At 32.7% G+C, this 15989-nt stretch overlaps 1 protein-coding gene across 2 annotated transcripts in view; it reads right to left on the reverse strand.

The window, feature by feature from the left end:
* Positions 1-806: 806 nt before the first annotated feature.
* Positions 807-15989, reverse strand: part of LOC101895484 (calmodulin-binding transcription activator 1) — a 180981-nt gene continuing 165798 nt past the window's right edge. For both annotated transcript variants that reach the window (XM_059120576.1, XM_059120577.1), the window contains 12 exons: positions 15852-15973; positions 15541-15646; positions 15366-15475; positions 13377-13496; positions 13185-13312; positions 12716-12850; positions 7768-7835; positions 7334-7709; positions 6853-7273; positions 6709-6783; positions 3225-3338; positions 807-1138 (listed from right to left, as the gene is read on the reverse strand). In XM_059120576.1, the coding sequence (XP_058976559.1) occupies positions 1057-1138; positions 3225-3338; positions 6709-6783; positions 6853-7273; positions 7334-7709; positions 7768-7835; positions 12716-12850; positions 13185-13312; positions 13377-13496; positions 15366-15475; positions 15541-15646; positions 15852-15973 (1857 nt within the window). In that variant the 3' untranslated portion in view covers positions 807-1056. The remainder of the gene's footprint in view (positions 1139-3224; positions 3339-6708; positions 6784-6852; positions 7274-7333; positions 7710-7767; positions 7836-12715; positions 12851-13184; positions 13313-13376; positions 13497-15365; positions 15476-15540; positions 15647-15851; positions 15974-15989) is intronic.

Raw genomic sequence — 15989 nt, forward strand, 5'->3', positions numbered from 1 at the left:
AGTGCACGTACATAAAATTCTCTCTCATTTCGATTTGTAGTTGTTTTCATTTGTATTTCTTGTTTTTGTTTATTTAATTGCCGTATATAGATACAAATTGAAGAAAAAATATAGTGGCTAACTAATACTAGATTTTTACATATTATAATAATATATAATTGTTTAAGTTTTTTTTATATATGTAGAGCAATAAAAAAGTGTTTAGAACATTTAAAGAGGTCTTAATTCTCAGTTTAGATAAAAACAAAATAAATTATGAAAAAAATAAAAAAAAACATATTTTTTTACTAAGTTTATTGGTTTTAACAATGTATTTTTTTAAGATTTTTCTTAATAATAATATTTTTTATATATTTTTTAGTTTGTTGTTATTTGAATAATACTCTCATGAATTTTAATAATTATATAATATTTTTAAAAAGTGTGTGTGTATAGGAGTGTGAGAGGCCATTCCACTGCCTTGTTTTGTTATTTATCTAGCAGTTTAGATAATAATATATTTAAAAATTATGTTTTAATTATTTTAGATTAATAGTGATTTTTTTCTTGTTGATGTTGTGTTAAATTTCTTTCAGTAACAGTAATAATAATAATTATAATTATTATAATAATAGTTAAGAGCAGTTTTTTTGAAATATTTTTTTTTTCTTTCATTTTATAATATTAAATAGTAATAATTATATAATAGTTATATAGTTTCACTCATTGAAGTAAAGCTTTATTTTTATGAAAAGATCTCAGTAAAATTCTGAAAATTCATTTGCAAAGAAACGAGGTTTTTTATTTTTGTCGCTCATTTAGTTGTGTTTTCTTTTTCTTTTTTTTTTTTGAGAGGAATAAGGAAGGTTGCAAGTTTCTTTATCGTGGAGTTCTAGTACTTTAAGTAAAATGTTTAAGTATATGTGGACTTCGTTTGGGGATTTTATTTTTAGAGTTTCCTCTTTTGGGGTCTCAAATATATGTGGGAGATGTTTGTTTTTCTTTCTCTTATATAATTAAGGATTTTTGTTTTCTTTTTTTTTTGGGTAATTTACACTAGATATTTTAATTTCCTTTTCATTGATGATTGTTGTTGTTGGTTATGTCATTATTGACAAGCTCTGTGATGTTGGAGTCAGTGTGATGTTCTGTAGTATCACTGTAAGAAATAGAAACAAGTTATATGATAACAAGAATATACGATGTTTGTAATTAATTATGAGTTCGTTAATTCTGCACTTGCAACATTGCAGTATGCTGTTGAAATGATTTAATTTTTTTACAATAAAAAATATAACCTTAACAAGTAAAGAGACATTAAGTACGACCGGGCCGAACTTCTAATAACCCCCACTATTATGTAAAGAAGCAATTTTTATACAAAAGTATCTGGATTCAAACGTGTTCCAATTTAAACTACAAACTTCAGTAAGTAAGGAGAATGCAGTCTGAGCTTTCAAAAAGCAATACAGTGGTTGGAGCCGTTATATGGGAACCATTCCAAAACAGGAGCATATACAGGGTGAGATGAAAAAACTGCAACAAAGTCAAACACGATAATTTTTACATTTTTTTAAAATTTTATTGAATGAAAGAAAAAAATGTCGGAAATAAAATCAATTTTTAGAATTAGTTTAGATTTGGTCGAATTGGTCACCTTTGGCACGAATTATGACCTTCAAAGGCCAATGAAATCGTCACACGCTGCCCGAATGTTGCTCTGCGGTATTTTGGCCCATTCCCGGCGAAGCGCTTGCTTGAGATGGTCGACACCTTGGATTTTTTTGTGCCAATCTTGCTTTCCAAAATACTCCAGACACAATAGTCCAACTAATTGGTATCCGGAGATTTTGGTAGCCATTGCGCGCTGAAGCAAGGAACCTAATTTTGTAACCATTGAGCGTGATGGTGCAGAGTCCTGTTGGAATGTCCAAGGTCTGCGGACAAAATGTTTGCGTGCCCAAGGCTTTAATACACCCTCCAGATTATTTTCGCGATAATATTCGGCATTTCTTCTGATGCCACTGTCGATTAATACGAGCGGAGAGCGACCATCGGCTGTTATTGCGGCCCACACAATCACCATGGCCGGCGCTTGAGTTCTGGTGGCCAACCGAAGGTGCACATTTTCAGCTGACCTCTTTAGCAAGTAACCACGATCATTTTAGTTGTTTACAAACTGCTGGACAACGAATGTTTTCTCACCGAAGCAACTCTTTTGCTCTTTTGAGTCTATTTTCTTCCAGTTGCGGTGTAAGTTCTTGCACTTTTTGGAATTTCAATGGCTTTACTGCGAGCTCGTTTTTCGTTTTGAAGTACAAAGTACCAAATTTCACACAAATCTTTTAGAAAATGCGGCTTAAATCATCCGAATGCCGAATATCCGGAGGTACCGTTATATGTGCGTTGCAGGAAAACATGAACCTAAATATTTAATGTTCCGCAACAGGTGCAACCCCGTGAAAAAATCGGGAGGTACCGTTATACGGGGGCTATACGAAAACTTGGACCTATATGTACAACATTCCTCCATCAGACCTAGAACCCATTACGAACTAACAAAGCCTCTTTATTAACATATCCGTTGAAAAATTTGACAAAAAACATCAAATACCGAATATTGGGAGATATCCTTATATGGGGGCTAAATAAAACGTGAACCTGTATATACAATGTTCCGCCACCGGAACTAGAAATCATAACGGACTACAAATACCAGTTTTAGACAAATTGGTGAAAGAATGTGGCTGAAACCATCAAAATACTGAATATCGGGAGCTACCGTTATATGGGGTCTATCCCAAAACGGAGACCGATATATCTCATTTTCAATACCAACCATCCTAGACACAATACAAACTACTGTGCCAAACAAAACGTCAAATAATGTGAGCTGTATTGTGATTTCAACAGAAAGACATACGGTAAGACATCGTTAAATCGACTTAGAATTTTATGCAGATCAAGAATATATAAATACTGTATGGGGTCTATGACGAATATTTAGAGGTGTTACAAACGGAATGACAAATTTAATGTATCCTATTTTACAAGGTGGAGAATATAAAAATGTAAATAGTTGTATAATTTTCCATCAAAATGCAGTCAATATAAAAAAATCGGTCTGTGTTTTTTTTTTTTTTTTCTTTTAAATTGTGACCTCAAGGCAAACGAAAAACCCAAAGAAAATACATTGATCAAAGATCAACAATAACTATACAAAAGTCGAAATATTTTAAACTCACCTCTTTTCGATTGGGCAGGCAATTTCCTGTTGTCCTTGAAACTGCAAGTTTTGAAGGTATTCCGCCCTGCGTTGGTGCACCAGCTTCTCTTTTTCGGCTCGTTCTCTCTGAAGTCTAAAGGACAAAAATAAAAAAACACAAACATTTTTAGTAACACTCTTCAAAATACGTTGAAATTAAAAATAAGTATTTATATAAAAAACCAAAGAAATAATACTGCTCGAAATAAAACCTTTACAGTATCTTACCAGCGTTGTTAAATTTCCATCCCATATGCTGTGCATGGAATTGTATGATTGATAATTTTTATTATATATAGCTTTTAAAATAGTTTATAAGTTGTTTTGTTTTTTGAGAATATTAGATATTTAATACTGGCATAGATACAAAACAAATACAGAACTGGTATTATAGATGCAATATACTTAAAAAATGTCTAAACATCGACGAATAATACTTTGAACGTGAGAGTGTACTCAGTGACGTACACAAAAATGCATTTCGAAACCATTTCGGTGCAGTGGGAAAATATAAAACAATCACTTTTTAATGTAAAATGTATAAAAAATGTGTTGGAAGTACCAACAAAAACCACCGGGTAATGGTGATGAGACAAACACAGGGGTTAGTTTTAAAGTAAATTATTGAGTAGTGGATTTGGATGCCATGGAACCATTGCCATTCAAGGAACAAATTAAATTCAATGATCATCATGGGTAACGACTGATAGTACACGCACCACTGAGACTTATCATAGAATAACTTGCCCCTTCTATTAATCTCTAAGATTAGAGAATATCGGTAGGCTTTTTGACTGGCAGACTTTTCCTGGCTATATTACGCTGAAGAAGAGGTAGAGACGATTAAACATCTACTATGCAGGTGTGTCATGTTATCAAACAGGAGATATAGGCTATTTGTTATGTGGGAGATAGAAACTCAAACGTTCTTTTTAGACATATATCCCATCATCTACATGTTTGCTAACAACATTCCCTGTTTAGGCAGATTATCCTGCTAACTATACTTCTCTCCTTAAAAATAAATGCTTACTTCTGGTTCTCGCCTCTATAACACGCCTTTCTCTTTAACAACTTCCTATGATGAACAATAGGTTTTTAAAAAACATCTACTGTATAGATAAACCACCCTTCTATTCTGTATCTTTATACCCTCAGCCATATGGCTAGAGAGGGTATATATCATTTGGACAATATAGGTCCACTCCATCAAGTACCTCCCCCAAAAGGGTTAAAACTTTGAATAATTATAACTGTTATAAAACGTTATGTAAGTGCCCGATTCTCTTCAAATTACCCGCATCACAATAAGGTCTTGTATGAAGATGGAATATATCGGTCCACTCCTTTAGGTACCTCCCCCACAAAGGGTCAATATTTTGAATATCCGTGATGCTCATTAAACGCGAAATTAACATATTTCTATCAACACAAGATCTGTTATAAAGATGGTGTAGATCGGCTCATTCCTTCTGGTATATCCTCCACATAGGGTCAACATTTTGAGTATTCATGAAGCTTATAAACCGCGAAAATAACATCCGATTCCATTCAGACTTGGTACATCTCAATATTTCTATCAACACAATATCTGTTATGAAGATGGTAGAAATCGGACCATTTTTTGTGGTAGCTTGCCCACATAGGGTTCAAGATTTTGAAAACCCAACGCTCAAAGAAAGCAAAGTAAGTTTCCAACTCTCTTCAAATTTCACACATTTTTCCTAATACAAGATCTGTTGTGAAGATGATATATATCTGCGAACCCCTTGTGGTACCTCACCCACAAAGGGTCTTTTCAATATTTTTATCTGTCATAACTTGACAAAAAATGAGTAATTTTTCTAAAAATTATTTCATATAAAAAGAAGGAAGTACTCGATATAGTACAAGCCCCGAAATATCATATAAATTTTGCGACGTGCCATATTTGCATCATATTTATTTAGGCTCGACACGAAATCGACAATATTGGCCAATTCCATCGGAACCTATTCCATAGAGGGTCAACAAATTGAATAATCATAACAGAAGTCCAAATATATTTAAATAATCGAATATTGACTTGGGGTATACATGAGTCGGCAAAACCGACTGATTATTTTTAACTTGTCCCTTTTACTATTCATTCTTTCTAGGATAAAAACAATGGATCAAAGATCTTCGAGTGAAGCTGTGCATCCTTAGACCTAATCTAAAGTTCGGCAGTGAAAACAACCGGAATAGGACACTCAAAACTAATTATTACCAGGCATTTTTGATATGACAATGAGTGCAAAATGAAATGTAGGTCATAAGTGTACCCCTTCCGATCCAATTCTTTTTGACGAAACTCTAGTGATTTGAAATAACTAGCTTTCTAAATAAGTTAGTTACAAGTGGATCTCTATGTGCTTAATAAAAAACGCAAAAAATCAGGAATGTATTTTTGAAATATTAATAAATATCAATGAAAATTCCGCGAGCTTTTTAGGAAATATTGGTACAAAATTTGAATTTCGTATTTTACATCGAATATTTACTTCCAAATTTCTTTTAAAAACATCACGATTAACAATAAAAAGTTTTTAAGAGATTATTTTTTAATTTCTAAACATTTATTTTTTAATTTCTTTCATTCTGTTCCTCATTAGTTAGAGAATCGCACTACTGGGGAATTATTTTGCATTTTATGAGAATTGTGATTACATAAAGTACATCTTTATGCGAAATTTAATGCTTTCTAAATGGGATATGCGGAGTTTGAAAAAAAAACTCCTCAGTTTTAAGAAAGAAATTTTCCTCCTTTTATTCCAAATATTGACCATTTGTGGTGGATGTACAAGAAGAAGTGGGCCAATATTGTCCCTTTTTCACATCTGACCTATGTGTTATATAAATAATACGATGTGCTAAGTAAGAACAAAGGGCGGACATGACTAGATCAATTTCAAATACCCTGGAATATTTGTCCAAATAGACCTGGGGTCCAAAACCTTAATTTCCATGAGGCACACTTGGGTCGTTTATTTTTCTATTTCATATTTAAACATAATAACATAAATTATAGATCTTATAGTCCTTAAAATATGTTTTTAAGGCACAGTTTTGATTATACAATTATACTAAAAAAAATTAGAGTTTACTACTACAGATTCGTTTGTTTAAAACGAAACTTGAGGAAGAAAATTGATTTCCTAACACTTCCCTGATATTAGAATACAATTTGAATCACAGCATCCATACGTCTTTAGTGTTGTGAAAAGATTATTATGTCATCTCTAATTGTCGTTCATAATGAATATGACGTTTTAGCCTTAATTATATCAATAGACGAAAGACCCTGTCTCAAACTAAATTGATCTGATAATTCTGGCCACTTTTCAATCTACATATAAAGGATAAATATTAGATTCCCATACAGAAAATTCCGTTTCTTATACTTCACTTAAAACATAACACTATGATTATGGAAAAATACTCACTTAATGCGTGATTGTCGCATGAACTGTTGAATTTTTCTGGCAGCTTGATTTTGTGTTGATTGTGAGTAAGTACGTCTAAAGGGAAAAAAGAAAGAGAGAATGATAAAGAATAGTTCTTAATACATTTATTTTTAATCTACTTACTTCAATGGACCCGAAGGACTAGTCTCCTTTGGGGTACTACACGACTGCGGTGAACTATCGGCATTGTGTTCCTGTTTGGCAAAATTATCAAAAAAGCTCGACAGGCATTGTGAATTCGTGCTATCCTGACTGTCGCTGTTGTGTAGAGCTGTCCCGCCGGATGCCATTAGCGTTGAGGTGTTTTGAGATTTCTTAAAACGTTTATTTCGACAATACGAACGATAACCATGCTGGATGACTAAAGCGGCATTGGTCATTTGACGATAATAGGCAAATTGTTTGTAGCGACGATAGTAGTTTTGTATGACAATGGCGGCGGTTCGTTCTTTATTTTGTTCTTCCAACTTTTGGCGACCCTTGTACGAACGGTAGGCCTTTTGTATGCATTTGGCAGCCTCATAGAGTTCTCGTTGTTCGGTATCTATAAAACATAATTTTCTTATTAAAATATATTCTAAATTGGTAATTCCTAATGTGTTACCTGTTAATGTTAATTTACTAAAATCAGCCTCAAAGGGATACTGGGAATTACTAGAGGCATGAAGAAATTCTGTCAACTGTTTAGTTGACGGTGGCGGGCTGGGTGAACTAACCGATGGATCATGACCCAGTATGGAATAACTGGCCGGTGATTGCAGCGGTCCTGAACTGGCAGGACTTAGACTAGAGCAGGGTGTACTAACTTCATGATAACGATATGTGTGATCGTTGAAGTCGAAATTAAATTCATTATCGAAATGGGCATTGGGCAGTGAATCCAAAAGGGGATCCATAAAGCTGTCATTTAAACCCGATGATTCGGAATTTAAAGGTTCTGTCATGGGACTACCCAAAACCATCATTTCATCAGCCTCATTCTGAAATTAAGCAAATAAATTTAGTTTTTTGAGTATTCCCAAATGACGGTGCTCTTACTTTAATACGTTCTGGCATAGCAGCTATGATATGTTCAGCGAGTGTTAACACTTTGGCATCTGAATCCCCTGCAATTATCATAAGAAAATAGCAAAAATGTGTAAAATTTCATAATAATTTGGCAATTTAAACAATTAATTAACATCAACATTAAGTTACAGATAGGAAGACAGACACACGCACGTACATTGAAATATACAACATGAAAACTACATTAAATGTTAGACAACGATTTTAACATTATGATTAACAGTGTAATGAAGATGTATTTACAACAAAAAAACCAAGCTTTTTCATAATGAAATTAGTAACTCTGTGTGTACAACAATATTTAAATGACATTTAACACAAATGAAAATATATTTAACAAATTGAGACAACAATAGTCTATCTTGGATTATGAGAAGATTACTGAGAACCTGAGACTATTAAGAATTTACTGTACATAGAAATTGAGAAGCCAACTTTTTGGTAAATTAAAGCCAGATTTTTATTTATTTTTTGGTTCAATTAAATTGTGGACCTAAAATTGGAAAATTTGTTAAAAACCCTATACTCTTAAAACGTAAACGAACTAGAAACTGAATATTAAAACTGTAAAATATTTAAATTGTATCTATACATGATTGTGATGAGATTCTAAATAGGTTGAAAGTTGATGTTTTTGTTTTTTTTTTTTCAATTCAAGTATTAGAAAGGTAAGAAAATATTACAAATTGTTGTGTTAAATTTCAGAGTTCTATACAAAGATTTGCACCATTTCTTCTGGTAAATCCCCCAAGAGGGTACAAGATTTTGAAAAAAAAAGAAACGCTTAAAGAAAAGAAAATCATTCAACTCTCTTTAAATTCCAGACATCCAAATATTCAGGTTTTACAAACAGAATGGAATAATGAACCTCATTTAGAATATTTGCGATAAAAAAGGCCATAAATCTAATTGTCAACAGAATCGGTGAACTTGAAGGTTTGGAGGACCCTAAAGGATCTTGTTTCGCAAATTACTTAAACCGTGGCGGTTTTGGGGGCGTTGAAACTCGTTGTATATATTCAAGTTTATTTGTAAACGTTGCTTTGAGAGAATCAAAACACAAAAATACTAATTTTCAAAATTTGGGCCCATATTGATAATTTTTTGGAAATAGCGTTTCTACATTATAAGGTCTCAAAATGTCAAGCACCTAGAACTTATTCGAGTACTAGAACTATATCGAGTTTACTTGGCATTTTTCATAACCCAGACTTGATATTATAATGTGAAATTATAAGAAAATTTCCAACAAATTGATACCATTTTAAATGGAACAGATTGGGTACACATATTTCTTTTGTTCAAAGACCCCCAATGACGTTTGATCTAGAATTGTTCTTACTTTAACACTTTCCTCGAAAAATGAAGCATGCAGGAATGTTTCGACTCGGACTAGATATGTGCGATAACAGAAAAAAGCATATACATAATTTTCACTTTTAGTACATAAACTTTGAATGTAATTTTCATAAAAACTATTGTACCTAAATATAGGGTTTATTATGAGATTTATAATGAAATTTTGGGTAGAATATTTCTCCATTTAACACTTTCAGTCTAAAATGAAATTTCATTTTACTTTAAGACGTTAACTCGAAAACAGTCTGAGGTAAATTTGATCAAAAAATTAGATAACCTTGTTTTTAGGGTTTTAGGGAATCTTGATGCAAATATTCTTTGATATATAATTAAAATAGATATTTATTTTCTTTGATAACTTATAGTTAAATTTGATGAAAATATTTTTGTCTTTGACAGAAAATACCAATTATGTGTTTTAAATTTAATATGAGTTCCTCGCTTTTAAGTAAGATGTAGACTCTTAACGTTTCCTAGGACCTAAAGTAGAATTTTATAAGAAATTATTTTGTTATCTCGTTTAAAGGAAGCTTATAACCACATTTTAAACAAGTAAAATAGTATCAATCGGTTTTGCCGACAGATGTATACCCCTAGCCTTGAATTATGATTATTCAAACTGTTGGGCATTTATGGGTGAGGTTCCGAAGCAGTTGGCCAATATTTATCAACTCGAATCTGACCTAAGTCTGATATAAATATTACAACGTGCCATATTTGGACTATATCGTCTACTTACTACACTTTATATAAGATAAGTGCAATTTTTTGGAAAATGTGGGAATATGCGTGAAGTAGCCGATATAGTGAATCGAATTATTCACCTAATACAGAAAAAAATATTGGAATGTGCAAAATTAGAAGAAAATCAGACATACATATCCACTTTTATGCGAAATCATAAAAACAGATAAATTACAAATTCTTATCAGATTTCTAGTTTTAGAAATATTTAGTTATAGCAAGTTGTTAAGAATCGCCGACTTGTTTCGCAAGTTATGACAGATATAAGCATTGGAAATTGTGACCCTTTTTGGCTGAGGTACCAGAAGGGGTTAGCAAATATGTATAATCTTCACAGCAGATTTTGCGTTAGCAAAAATATTTGGATGTGTGGAATTTGAAGAGAGTTGGATGATTATTTTCTTTTCTTTAAGCGTTTCTTTTTTCAAAGTCTTGTATCCTCTTGGGGGATTTACCAGAAGAAATGGAGCGATCTCTACCATCTTTATAACAGATTTTGTCAAGCCTGAATAGAATCGGACGATAGTTTCGCGTTTTATGAACTTCATGGATAATCAACATTTTGACCCTTTGGGGGAGGTACTTGAAGGAGTGGACCTATATATCCCATCTTCACGCCAGACTTTGGGTTAATAAAAATATGCGGATTTATGATCGTTTTGTTTATTAAAAATTTTGACCCTTTATGGCGAAGATACCAGAAGGAATGGTCCGATCTCTACCGCCTTTATAGCAGATCTTGTATTGATGGAAATAATGAGATGTGCCAAGTCTGAATGGAATCGGATGTTAATTTCGTGTTTTATGAGCTTCTTGAATATTCAAAATTTTGACCGTTTGTGGGGGAGGTACCAGAAGGAGGTCCATATTCACACCAGACCTTGGGTTAATAAAAATATTGAAATGTGTGTAACTTGAAGACAATCGGATTCTTACATTACATTTTATAAGAGTTATAAATATTCCAAATTTGGAATTTTTGTGGGGAGGTACTTGATGGAGTTGCCGATATTATCCATTTTCGCACCTAATTAGGATTTAAAAGGTTGGAGCAAAATAGGATTATCGTTTTTCTTTCTGTGCAGAACATATATTTTTGAAAATTTCGACTTTTGGGAGGAAGGTACCAAAAGGAGTGGACCGATATTACCTATATCCGAAATCGATCTAGATTTGACAATAATATTATGATGTACAAAGTTTGGATCAAATCGGATACTTCCTTCGAGAGTTATCGGGCGCACCAGCCAGGCAGACAGACGGACGGAAATCGCTTGATCGACTCCAAATGTAATGAAACAGATTTGGTACAAAGAGACCTAGGGTCTTAAACTGTTATTTCGATGAGGCACCATTTGGCCGTATCAAATGATATATATCCTCTGTAGCCATATGGCTTAGGGTACACAAAGGACAAAAATTATCCCTTTTTTACTTAGGTTAGCATTTTTGACAAAAAATATTCCTCGTATTTTTATCAGTAATATTGTCGATGACATTTATACCCAAAATTAAAAACTTAATCCGAAAATTTCGAAAACTGTGGAAGAGGTGGAATTTGTCCCCTCTATTTTGATTACTTTTGATGTGAACTTTAAAAACGCCAATAAACTTGTCTTTTTTAGCTCTAATTTCATAATCGGCTTGTTTCCCGGTAATTATTGATAAAATAGTGTATTGGAATTAGAAAGCAAATTTAACTCAACTTCGAGCGACTGTCTTCGTTTCGTTTTCGATTGCATTAGAAAAGACTGGACATGGATTAACTACAACGACACGATAACACACCCAAGACTCAAAGACTATAAATGTTTGTATTTCTCTTATTTAATTAATTAACTACAACGACACACCATGTATTTGAATGTATTGTTCCCAAAGACTATAAATATTTATATTTTTATTAGCTATAGCAGGTAATACTTTAGCGTTTCTGAATTCTTTCTTTTGTCTAAAAATCTTCTTCTATCTCTTTCCTGGTCCCTTCTCTTTTAGTTTACAACGGACCTGATGGTATTTACATCATTATATCTTTTACAGTCGGTGATGAGTGGTCTTTTTTCCATCGTTTAACTAACGCACTATAACGCCACATTTTAGTATGTATAGAATAATTACAGTTACATTAATTGTTCATACTATACAAGTATGTATAAATTAGGTACACGCACAGCTATGGTTTATCAACACATACATACATAAACATATGACGCAATCAAATTACATCGAGTACATAAATATCAATTAATATTAATAATATTCAACTAATATAGACAGGAATAATGATGAGTTGGTAGTAAGGATTAGAGTATGGTTATTTGGTTAACAACAGTATTACACACAAATAATGTTGTTATATTAAATAGATGATATTATGGATATGATTAGTCAGTAATAGCACAGTTAGTATGTATATGTGTTAGTTTGGACTTTATCCAAATCGTTTATGCAAAATGTTGTTAGTGCAAATGTTGTAATGTTACATTTTATGAGTTACATAAAACGAGAATTAAAATGCACGAAATACAGTGGAACATTTCAAAAGGTAATTTCGAGCGAATATCTAAGTAGTAGGTTTCATTAAATAATAATTTTTAAAATTCACAGGCAAATATAAACAATTGCCACTTGTGAGATGTTTCACTGTAAACGCATTTATACCAATAACTTATAATAAAACAAATATGAAAGTAAACAAAATATCACACAACAAATTTGTTTCTTTTGATTTTTGGCAATTTATATTGGTTTTTTCTTTTTAATTTTGCATTTGTTTTTTTTATTTTTTGAATAATAACAAACAGAATTAACTGACCTACAACGGCATCGATATTTTTATTGGGCATTGCAACAACATCGTTGCAACAATCTTCGTTATCAATTGTTGATGTATCATCATCATCGTTACTTTTGTCTGGCAAAGGACTTGCATCACCAGTTGATACTTCGCCTAATGGTTTTTAATTAATTCAAAATTAAAAATTTTAATCAAAAATAATCAAAAAATTTCGCAAATATATTGATATGTCAGTTGGGGTTTCGTATAGAATTAAATTAAAAAGAGAAAATAAAAAAACATAAATTTATTAATAAACAATTTTGTATAAATATAAACCAAAATAAATAAAAATAATATTTTTAATAAATTCTGAATAAAAATTTAATGCATCTGAATTTTTAATGTAATTTCTTTGTGAAAGTAGGAAAACCGTTCGAGAAAATGATTTTTGTTACGTTGTTTGTAGAGAGTTTGGCTTGTGTAGTTCTCTTTGTGTGATACTTACATAAGGCAAAATCCATTTTCCTTAGAGGTGAGAGTAAAGAATTCGTTGTATTTGCTGGTGTTGCAATTGAATCGAGTTGAGATTCCATTGTACCACTGCCACCACCATAATTGTCATGTGCATCCAAACTGAAATAAAAGAGTGATGTCAATTGTAGATTTATTCTTACCCAACACTTTAGAAGGATCTTACCTGTGTAAACGTGTCAAATCTTTAAAGCTCTTAACAGGTTTACTTCTGATATCCATGCTAATGCCACTATCTATGGAAGATCGTTTCGAAAAGCGACTACTATTTGGGGGACTTTGATTGCTGCAATAAAAAATTAAATAATTTAAGTTTTTAGAATGTTAATTCATTTTTAAAACAAGAGAAATATATGCATCTACAAAAGAGGAAAATGTTTGTATGTTGGTTTGTAATTTATGGACTCGAAAACCGCTGCACAGATTTTCTTGAAAATTTCCAAGTATACTACAACATCGCCTGAAAGTAACATAGGCTATATACATTTTTGAAATACCACTTCTATCTGGAGATATAACGTCACAATGGGAGGTATCTCCCAAAAATTTAGATTTTATATACACATATCTATTGATCGAATGGCGATACAGTCTTCAAATTTTGAATGAGTAATGGAATTTGGAACAAAAGCAAAATCATATTGAAATCGGTTCAGATTGGTATATAGCTTCCATAAATATGTTATAGCTGGCCCAAAAAAGGCCTATTAAAAATAAGTTTGAACAGGATTTGTTTCCCTGGCCTATCAACCCGTAAATTCCACTATTACATACACAACTGCACATTCTTAGAAGCAAGAAGGAGATTACTAATTCGAAGATTGCCAGCAATATTCGTGCCAACACCCAATCGACCTTTAGATGAATGAGAATAGTTCATGGGCTCCATCTCAGAATAGACCAGGAGCTAATATCACCGTAATATTGAAGCCCTGGAACTACTGAACAAAATTTTATGGGAAAGATTTTATGTGATGTGATTATTTCACTGGTTCCTTTGCTTGAGTTTTTATTCCGTACACCACATAGTGTAAGGGTATTATGTCTTTGTGGATTTGTTTGTAACATGGAGAAGGAAGCGATATAGATCCATAGTTACTTTTGAGGATATTCATAAAATCACTTTCTGAGTCGATTTACGCATGTCAGTCCCTCCATATATTCTTGTTAACAAAATGTAGGTCGCATTTATTATCCGATTGAGATGAAATTTTGCAAACAATATTTGTTTGGCCCAAGGACGAACCCTATATAGCTCCCATATATCTTCAACCGACTTCGGGTTAATTGTGCACCAAATGGCTAATGTAAGTTCAAATTACCTGTATTTTGGTACGTCCGACCGAATTCAGTCTAGAATAGAAATGATATTTGATACCGGACATCAGATACGGCTCGAAAATAGCGCAATCAAATTTTGTCGAGATCGGTTCAGATTAGGATATAGCTCCCATATATATCATTATCCGATATCAGGTTTATAGTGCACAAATGGCTAATATCAGCCCAAATTGATTTAGCTATTTACGACTGAATTCATCCTATAAACCAGTACTTCAAATTTGGTGTAAATCGGTTCAGATATACCTATAGCTCCCATATATATGTTTTATCCGATTTGGGGTTTAAAGTCCCTTTGGTACCAGATATCAGATACACCTCTGAAATAAATGTTTCAAATTTTGTCAAGATTGGTTCAGATTTTGATATTGCTCCCATATATATCCTCAACCAAATAGCCAATATCAGTTCAAATGACCTGAATTTTGGCATTTCCAATCGAATTCCGTCTAGAAGCAAGTACATTAAATTTGGTGAAAATCGTTTCAGATATAGCTATAGCTTCCATATATATATTTCCGCCGATTTGGGGTTTAAGTCCCTCAAATTTCGTTTTTGGCAAGAAATCGGGTTCTTAAAGACATAGATGTGGAATATAAATTGTGAAAGTCCATCATCTCCTCACTGGGGGAACTTTTCTCAACTAAAATCAATAATCTGAGGAAGAGGTTTCCCTGACAAAATGTAAATAAGCATTTTGGACAGACCCATGGCCTCAATGAAGGGACGTTGGCAAACCCAACGCCATGGTTACCCACGCAAGTGTCACTAGGGAAATTAAAGTATTGAATATTAGATTAATTTCAAAACATACCTGCTCACGGCTACTGGTCTTAGAAATACACCATCGTGGCTACGTTGTGATGGATCTGTTGTATCAAATACTGTAAATGAGGGATTATCATCGCTCTCATCGTTGCTTAGCTGAAAATAGGGAGAAAAAACATAAAGTCAAATCCCTTGGAATATTCTTACCAATCCCAACATACCGAATATTTATTAAGATTGATGGATAAACTGCTGAGCGAACCTCTGCTTTGTTTTCGTTGGCATTCATGTTCCAAGCGATATAATTCCGATACGACTAGCTTGTGGCTGAAAAACAACAAGAAAGAAATATAAATGATAAGAAATACATTGCTCGTGACAATTCGGTTTCAATTTAAATTAAACTATAGAATGTCGAAGAAAGGACCGTATTTAAAATCTGATCTTTTCAGAAAATGCAGACCATCTAATGGTCAACAACTCATTTAGTAGACCAACACTTTTCAAAAGTTATGATATTCAAATTTCTTACCCCTTAACAAGAGCCACATCTAGAGGTGTTTGTTGAGCATGATTTTTGATTTTCAAAGCATTTTGATTCCATTTGTATAGCAAGGTGACAGTCTCCAAATGGCCACGTGAGCAAGCCCAAGTCTAAAAGTAAAAAAAC

This window comes from Musca domestica, unplaced genomic scaffold (assembly GCF_030504385.1).
Source record: "Musca domestica strain aabys unplaced genomic scaffold, Musca_domestica.polishedcontigs.V.1.1 17, whole genome shotgun sequence".
Lineage (NCBI taxonomy): Eukaryota > Metazoa > Arthropoda > Insecta > Diptera > Muscidae > Musca > Musca domestica.